This window comes from Triticum dicoccoides, chromosome 2B (genome assembly GCF_002162155.2).
Source record: "Triticum dicoccoides isolate Atlit2015 ecotype Zavitan chromosome 2B, WEW_v2.0, whole genome shotgun sequence".
In the NCBI taxonomy this organism is placed as follows: Eukaryota; Viridiplantae; Streptophyta; class Magnoliopsida; order Poales; family Poaceae; genus Triticum; species Triticum dicoccoides.
In genome coordinates, this window is record NC_041383.1 from 658580801 (window position 1) to 658589222 (window position 8422).

The 8422-nt window shown below is 48.5% G+C and overlaps 2 protein-coding genes across 3 annotated transcripts; both read left to right on the forward strand.

The window, feature by feature from the left end:
• Window positions 1-467: 467 nt before the first annotated feature.
• LOC119365440 (probable cation transporter HKT7) lies at window positions 468-4397 on the forward strand. The gene is made up of 3 exons (XM_037631070.1): window positions 468-1838; window positions 3452-3676; window positions 3802-4397. Exons 1-3 carry the CDS (start codon window positions 487-489, stop codon window positions 3998-4000), a joined length of 1776 nt encoding a protein of 591 aa, XP_037486967.1. The 5' UTR covers window positions 468-486; the 3' UTR covers window positions 4001-4397.
• Window positions 4398-5425: 1028 nt separating this feature from the next.
• LOC119365441 (cation transporter HKT4-like) lies at window positions 5426-8332 on the forward strand. Of its 2 annotated transcripts, XM_037631072.1 has the most exons (4): window positions 5649-5788; window positions 5934-6849; window positions 7463-7687; window positions 7877-8332. In XM_037631072.1, exons 2-4 carry the CDS (start codon window positions 5948-5950, stop codon window positions 8121-8123), a joined length of 1374 nt encoding a protein of 457 aa, XP_037486969.1. In that variant the 5' UTR covers window positions 5649-5788; window positions 5934-5947; the 3' UTR covers window positions 8124-8332. The 2 variants fall into 2 exon arrangements, with proteins under 2 accessions (XP_037486968.1, XP_037486969.1); XM_037631071.1 differs by having other exon boundaries at window positions 5426-6849.
• The last annotated feature ends 90 nt before the right edge of the window (window positions 8333-8422 follow it).

Here is an 8422-nt window from a genome sequence, read left to right on the forward strand (position 1 = left end):
AGGGTTTTTTGGGTCCGACGAGGATACCCTGGACTCGTAGTCTAACAAAAATTCAGTTGCTGGACATTTTAAAGTTGCGTACAACGCCCCTAAAAAAAATGTTGCGTACAACGGTAAGTTAGAGATGTGCAACCCTGTTCTTTAAACTAAAGTTGCATCGTGCGGAAAATATAAACTTTGAACTCGACGATGCTCACGTAACTTTTACCTTTTTAGAAATGAGATAAATTTCTTAAACACCGGAGAAACACCAAATCTATGCACCAGTAATCAAAGGTAAGAAAATAAGCATCTTTGTGTTTGTGGTTGAAGATGGGTTGTCTAGAGAGGCGCGTAGTCTATCGTCTTCCCCGACGGCGCCGGCCATCGAGGTTCCGTTCAACTTCCAACCGTACGTTGCACTTATCCTCCCTGTATATATACCTGACGGACGTCTCCACTTTATATCAACTCAAGCAGCGAAACACGTAGGCCACCGGCCCGTGCATGCACAGCTTTAGTGCACGTAAACCCCATAATACCACTGTGCACGTCCAAAACAATAGTACACGAACCCACACCATGGCCGGAGCTCACCATAAGCTCCGGGAACTCTCGCACCACGTGCGGCGCACGGCCGCAGCGCTCGACAAGGCAATGTCCCGCCTCTGCTCGCTCTGCAAGTCCTACGCGCATCACCACGTCACGGAGCGTGCGGCGCGGTGGCGGCACGCGCTGCGGTGCGGCGCCGGGCAGGTCTGGCCGTCTCGGCTCGGCTCCCTGCTCGTACACGCCGCCTACCTCCTCGCCGTTTCCTGGCTCGGGTACCTCCTCCTGGACGAGCTCAAGTTCCGTGCACCGCCAGCCGGGCACGGCGGTGGGAGGGGCCGGCCCCGCGGCATTGACCTGTTCTTCACCGCCGTGTCAGCCGTGACGGTGTCGAGCATGTCCGCCGTCGAGATGGAGGTGTTCTCCTACGGCCAGCTCTTCGTCCTGACCGTGCTCATGTTTGCCGGAGGCGAGGTGTTCGTTTCACTCGTAGGCCTGGCGTCCAAATGGTACAAGCTGCGGAAACAAGGTATAGGCATATCGCAGCGAGTCGAGAGCCACGACGACGGAGGGGTCGAGCTCGAGACGACGCCACAGGTTGCCAACGCCGCCGACATCGAAAGCTGGACGAGAAACTCCGACGAGACGAGCAAAAGCCCGATAGACGCGAAGCGGCTGCGGCGCGAGGCGGTGCGCTCGCTGTCCCTAGTCGTCCTCGCCATCCTCGTGGTGGCGCACGTACTCGGCGCCGCCGCCATTGCGGCCTACGTCTACACGTCCCCGGGCGCGAGGAGGACGCTGCGGAGCAAGGCCCTGAGCGTGTGGACCTTCGCCGTGTTCACGACGGTTTCCACGTTCTCGAGCTGCGGGTTCATGCCGAACAACGAGAACATGGCGGCGTTCAGGCGGGACACCGGGCTGCAGCTGCTACTCATGCCGCTTGCGCTAGCGGGGAACACGCTGTTCCCGACACTGCTGGCCGTGTGCGTGCGCGCTGCTGCGGCAGCGACGAGGAGGCCGGAGCTGGTGGAGATGACGGCGAGAAACGGCAGGGAGCTGACGGGGTACTATCACCACTTGCTACCCGCGCGGCGGTGCGCGATGCTGGCGGCAACGGTGGCCGGGCTGGTCGCCGTGCAGGTGTGCATGGTGTGCGGCATGGAGTGGGGTGGCGCGCTGCGGGGTATGGGCCCATGGGAGAAGGTGTCCAACGCGGTGTTCGTGGCGGTGAACTCCCGGCACACCGGCGAGTCGACCCTCGACCTCTCCACCCTGGCGCCGGCCATTCTCGTCCTCTTGGTGCTCATGATGTGAGTCATCTTTCTCTTTAGCAAATCAGCTGCCTTGCCGATGCTTACGAGAGTGCAATGCTCCCACGTGGCTAACTAATTAACCTAAGCTAAGTTCACAGTTTGTTTCCCTTCATGATTCCTAGCTAGCTGGGATTTTATTTTTCTCAGTTTCTGCGTTGCATATTTGCATGTCATTAAAATCAAAGAAATTAGCTTTCCGATCTTGTTATGCTGACTATACTGTGCAACCAACATACTTCCTCCGTTCCAAAATAAATGTCTTGACCTTAGTACAAATTTATACTAGAGCTAGTACAAAGTTGAGACACTTATTTTAAGACGGAGGGAGTACAATATAAATTGACGAGCTGGAAGCTTTGTTCATGTGCTCCAGCCAAAACCCCATGCGTGTCTTCTGCTCATAGCGACATTGTATCTGGCTTCTGTTGACAAGTGGCATCAATCAATGTACTTCTCCGCAATAGCGAGGCTCGCATGGGTGGGGGTGGGAGTGGGACGACGTTGAATCATTGAGCAGTAGTACATCTTGTGCGTACAACGGACCAGCGCCAACGAGCTATTCCCTCAAGAAAAGACAAGCGCCACGCGGTAGGGCCAAAAAGTATGGACCCGTGAATTACATTATTATAAGCTTCCACGGCCATTAATTATCCCGTTGGCGTCTTAGGTTGGCAGAGGCATGCATGTGACGGACGGACGCAGAAACTAATTTCTCCCGACATCTTCACTCGCGTGCCCATCTCTGATGAACCGGCGAAGATGGGCCAGGAGCTGGTGGAGCATCGTTTTGTGCATGGCTGTTAGTTAAGACTTAGGGGAGCTTCTCCGGAAATTAATAGACCGTTTGCAAGAGCCGCGGGATTCGAGTACGTACGGTGAGTCATTCCAAAAGTGAAAGCGAAAGATGTAAATAGGACTTGCCTTGGCTTACATGAAGATCCATCCGTAGTGGCACGCACGACGCATGCAGACGCCGCCGTCACTCCACAATTCTCTGCGAAGGTGGTTGGACCGGATCAGCGAGGCTCCGCGGCAAAACCGCGTAACGCCGGCCCACCGACGGCGACGGGCCGGCCATCCAGGGGGCGACACGACCAAACGGCCGGCGCGTCGGTCCTCGACTCCACATCCCTTCCATGAAGTGGATGGGCTGCATACATACAGTCTGTGGTTGATTGATCAGCATCCGGCAGTCATGCTAGCCACTAAACCAGAGAGCATCTAGAACCGGCCAATCATTCACATGCCCATGCCCAGTCAGCACGCCGCTGCTGTTACTTTTCCACGGGCCAGCATCATCAATCAATAGGCTCACAGCCAAGCAGCTGATAAGCGAGCGGGCCCGTACGTGCAACTTCTCCAGCGTGGCAGCCAACGCCCATCCATACATCACTCGCTGGTCCATGAGATGCAACCTGTCAATCGCCAACTTCTGCAGCTATTTATGTCCGTCGCTTCTCTTGCCGCGTCATTTCATTTTCTGAAAGAAAACTGAATTAGTGTTCTTGCAGGTCATGGGAAATTCAGGCAACACCTAATCATGCATGCTGCAATAATAGATTTTCAGAGAGTATTGCACGCAAGGGTCACTGATCCTCTTTCTGTTCCAGGTACCTGCCTCCATACACCACATGGTTTCCATTTGAGGAGAGCTCGGGCGTGAAGGACCATCCCACGGAGGAGACCCCGGGGGTCAGGTTGCTCAAGAGCACGGCTCTGTCACAACTCTCCTACCTCGCCATCTTCATCATCGCCATCTGCGTCACTGAGAGGGAAAACCTCGAGGAAGACCCCCTCAACTTCAGCTTGCTCAGCATCGTCGTCGAAGTCGTCAGGCAAGCCCCTTCTAACGCAAATCAAGAAAGCCTGAAAACGAATAACAAATATGACTGCAACTTAGTTCCGGCGTTATTGGTTTCCTTCATGGAAGCTGACATGTTTTAGCCTTCACATTCCGCAGTGCGTATGGAAATGTGGGCTTCTCCATGGGCTACAGTTGCAGTAGACAGATCAGCCCGGACGCGCTGTGCACCGACAGGTGGACCGGCTTCGTCGGGAGGTGGAGCGATTCTGGCAAGCTCATCCTCATTCTTGTGATGCTCTTCGGGAGGCTCAAGAAGTTCAGCATAAAAGGTGGCAAAGCCTGGAAGCTTGGTTAGATGCAGACCCGGTGGCCATTGCATTGCAGGTGGATGGTCATGTTGTTTTGTGAATGGCTTTCTCTTCCCTTTTCCGTACCTTCCATCTTTGTGTAGTCATGTAAGGTGCAGAACGAAACCTTCCACCTGCCACCCTTGTACAGATTCACCTGCAAGTTCTGCTAGTATCACATTAGGTGAATGAAAAGTTAAATCATAAAAAACATTCAAGCATGACCTGGTGGTTTGCTAGTCACTTACTCCAAAAAGTTTGGCAGCCACAGATCTGGAGCTGTAGATACACACATCCTCGTGTGTACAGGGAGATTTTCCAGTCAAGTGGTGCTCAGCTCACATTGGATGTCCGGAAGTTCCTGAGGCCACAAGTAATTATTAATGGCAAAGAATTATATTGCTATCTTCGTGCAACCTCACTAACCACACACTTTTTCTGAGAGATAAAAGGAATAGCACGCGTGTGCGACTAGATTGTGCCACATTGAAAGAAATGGAAAGGAAAGGAGGATAAGAAAAGTCCCACTACAATTGTATTCGCTTGAACATTCCTTCGCAGGACGCGGTATACACACATGTGTCTATCGGAACATGATCATTGAATTTAAGTTATAGGAAAAAATTCGCAATAAAAACCAGCCCAGAAAATCCCAGCATCTAATCAAGATAATGCAAATTTTGCACTGTTTCAAATAGCACGCTATAGCGTTTACAAAAGGTCTTGCGCTAAGAGATTTTGGTCCAAACAAATGAACAAACATTTTAAATAGCGCGCTATAGCTCCGCTATAGCACGCTATAGCATTTGAAAGAGGTCCGGCGCTAAGATGCTTAGCGCGCTATTTAAAACTTTGAAATTTTGCAACCCAACTTGAAATCCCAGTCATTTATTTCAATCAATGCAGTCTTGTCCAGCGTGGCGCTTTCTGCCAGATGGACTAAATACATCCACTTATCCCAACCCGCACTAATAATTGAAACTACAACAAGAGAATGCAAATGTTGCAACGCAACTTCACAATCGGCATTTATTTTAGTCATTGCAGTCGTGTCTCCTCCGTGGAGCATTACAGAACACTAGATAGATCATTTTGCAGTAACGCGTTTACAGGGTAGTGAATTTCAGCATCACAATACACTAGTGAATACAGCTAGAAAAGTAGTGCCAAACCAGAATGATGCAACTTTACTTTGCAGGATCAAGTATAAAATAATAACTGAACATAAAATCAGTGCGAAGATAAAGTGCTAAAATTAAATCAACAATATCCTCAGATCCAAAAATTGTTGAATGAAGGACGATAATTGCCCAAAATCCTTTCAATCGGGACATAAAGTAGTTGGGTATTTTAATAATAGAGGCACATGCTTGTCCATGCATCAATTGTACCTGTGACCAGGCCCTTGTAGACACAATCAGCATCATGATTGTACAGGTGGACACACTTGTCTTACTCCACCCTACATATTGAGCACCAGAACTTAATCGTGTTGCGCAATGCTTGTAGGTGGGAATACTTAACACAGAAGACACCATGAAAAACACAGCTTCCAGTTGCCAGGTCCAGCACTTTCATGTCTGAACCCACAAACCTTGATGCATCGATTCAGCTCAGCTCTAGTTTTCCTGCAGAATCTGCCATCGCATACAGCCATGAAGCTCCCATTATTCAGTTTGGAAGCGCTTAGAATCACGAAGGAGATGGTGAAGCATTTCCATGAGTTTGTGTCCACAAGGCTCGGTTCCCTCTCCAAGTGTACAGCAGATCTGTTCAGACGCTCTTACTTGTTTCTGGTATTCAAAAGCAATCCTTTGGTAGTCCAGCTTATTTACCTCATGTCAATATCTTTTGCTGGTTTCCTTGCTCTGAAGAACCTCGCACCACTGAATAAGCCATCTCCAAGGAACTTGGATCTGATATTCACCTCTGTGTCCACAGTGACGGTGTCAAGCATGGCAACAATTGAGATGGAGGACTTCTCTGGCCAGCAGCTCTGGGTTTTCATCATACTGATGATATTGGGAGGAGAAGTGTTCACTTCTATGGTAGGGCTGCACTTCAAAAATGCTCGGGCAAACACTGAGGGTGCTCTCCAGACAAGATTGGCTTTCATAAGCAGGGACATCGAATCCTCTGATGATTTCAACAACAGCAGTCAGAATTATATGGAAGGCATCCAGCCAGAGGAAACCATGCCACACAACCAGGTACAGGAAAGCAAAGGGATGAATCATAAATCTCGCAATATTTTGGCTCATGTAGTAGCAGGCTATTTCATAGCCGCAATAGTTTGCAGCTCTGTAGTCATTACCATCTTCCTATGGATTGACTCCGATGCAAGGCATCTACTGAAGAGTAAGCATATCAAAATGTGGACATTCTCAATCTTCACAGCAGTATCATCATTTGCAAACTGTGGCTTCACTCCGTTAAATGATAGCATGGCAATTTTCAAAAATAACCCGACTTTCCTTCTTCTAGTTACCCCACAGATTCTTGTAGGCAACACTTTGTTTGCGCCACTGTTGAGGTTAAGCATATGGACCTTGGGAAAGCTGAGCAGCAGAGAAGAGTACGCCTACATCCTTCAGCACCCAAAGGAGATTGGATACAGGCATTTGCAACCTCATAAGAATTCTGTCCAATTGGTTCTGACTGGGGTGATGCTAATTTTGCTGCAAGCGATGCTTATTTGTTATTTTGAATGGGATTCGAAATCCTTGGAGGGAATGGGATGGTTCCAGAAATTGATAGGCTCTCTGTTCCAGAGTGCCAATTCAAGACACGCTGGTGAAACTGTCATTGACATCTCGACCCTTTCTCCACCGATTATGGTGATATTTGCACTTGTCATGTGAGTATCCCTAAATTTACTTAAGTTCATTAGCATACTTAGCTTAGCTCTTATTGATAGCACATATTACCTGGAGCAATATGACTGTCTGAACCTTTATTTTTAGTTATTTTGCATGACTTTCTGAACATTGATAGTTGCACAGACTAAATTACGTGTGTATTTTAATAACAAAAAGCATAAATAGTTCCAATATTAAATATGTACCTCAATTATGGTATGGAGTGGACAATGGCTATTACCGAGAAAATAAGGCAAAACTAGTTATCATAGCTTGCAACATACCAATCTTACATTCTCGCAAGGGTTTGAAAGATAATAACACATTAGCAGCTGAACACGTCTTATTCTACTAGACCAAACTAAGAAAATCGTTCACTCAAACAGATGGCACACCTAGACTGAAATCAAAACTACTAGACAGATCTTAGCAAAGATAGAAATATAGTTCATTTCAGAGCAACAGGTTCAGGAAAACCAAGAAGGTCAAAATGACAACCAAATTTCAACACCAGGATATAATATAGCCCATGGAGAAAGCAGTTTTTTCTAGAACAAGTGCCGCTGTGTATCTTCCTTTTGTGGTAATAACAGATCATGGGCTTATTTGCAGGTACCTTCCTTCTGGTACTTCAATCCTTGCTACATGTGGTGATAACCGAAGCTTAGCGGATAAAAAGGAAAATCCGAATGGCAGAGCAACGTGGAAGAAGTTTGCCATGACCAAGCGTACTTGTTTAGTAATAATCACGATTTTGGCATGTATAACTGAGAGGAAGTCAATGACTGCCGATCCACTCAATTTCAGCATCTTCAGCGTAATATTCGAAGTGATGAGGCAAGTTGGCATCCCTATACACAATTTCATGTCCATGTTAGAAATAATAATACTCCTAGATGGCTAAAAATATGAAGCTAGCAGCATAAGAAAAGGTTGAGCTAAAGCTTGTTGCAGACTATCATGGCTCATGAGCATCGAGCGTGTTGGTTCAAAAACAATATATAATGCACATTTCTCTTTTTGCAGCGCATACGGCAATGTAGGGTACTCGCTCGGCTACAGCTGTGACAAGTTACTGAGGCCTGATTCCGCGTGCAGAGACGCCTCGTACGGGTTCGTCGGCAGATGGAGCGACAAAGGGAGACTGATCATCATCCTGGTGATGTTCCTCGGAAGGTTCAAGGCGTACACCCTCAAAGGGAAGAAAACCCTGAATGTGCATCCATGTAGAAGGACAGCACCGCATCAGAGGCCAGAGGTGGCTGGAAATTAGGAGCCTGCATAAGATGGACCCTGAGCGTGTAGATCGGCTCGAATGGCACCGCTTTGGGCGTGACCAAAGGAGAATGTATTATAGCAACCCTAAACGACCAGAGATGTTCATAGCGTTAGCTGTAATGTTGTAAGATCTTCACCCTGGATACCTGTAGCCTGTAGGCAGTGGTGGTATGAAACCCTGAGGAAGAGGAGGGCTTGGATGGATGGGATGGGATGCGATGCGACGCAGTTCAGCGAGGGAGATCGAGCTCCCGCGCCGTGCCGCGCCACCACCGAGGTGCTTTCCGGCTCCAC

What these genes read in the sequence shown, in the direction of transcription:
- LOC119365441 (XM_037631071.1), top strand. Translation starts at nt 5,591, where the DNA reads ATGCATCGATTCAGCTCAGCTCTAGTTTTCCTGCAGAATCTGCCATCG. An exon ending in GTGATATTTGCACTTGTCAT is followed by an intron (nt 6,850 to 7,462) that starts GTGAGTATCCCT and finishes GCTTATTTGCAG; the next exon opens with GTACCTTCCTTCTGGTACTT. An exon ending in GTAATATTCGAAGTGATGAG is followed by an intron (nt 7,688 to 7,876) that starts GCAAGTTGGCAT and finishes CTCTTTTTGCAG; the next exon opens with CGCATACGGCAATGTAGGGT.
- LOC119365440 (XM_037631070.1), top strand. Translation starts at nt 487, where the DNA reads ATGCACAGCTTTAGTGCACGTAAACCCCATAATACCACTGTGCACGTC. An exon ending in GTCCTCTTGGTGCTCATGAT is followed by an intron (nt 1,839 to 3,451) that starts GTGAGTCATCTT and finishes TTTCTGTTCCAG; the next exon opens with GTACCTGCCTCCATACACCA. An exon ending in ATCGTCGTCGAAGTCGTCAG is followed by an intron (nt 3,677 to 3,801) that starts GCAAGCCCCTTC and finishes CACATTCCGCAG; the next exon opens with TGCGTATGGAAATGTGGGCT.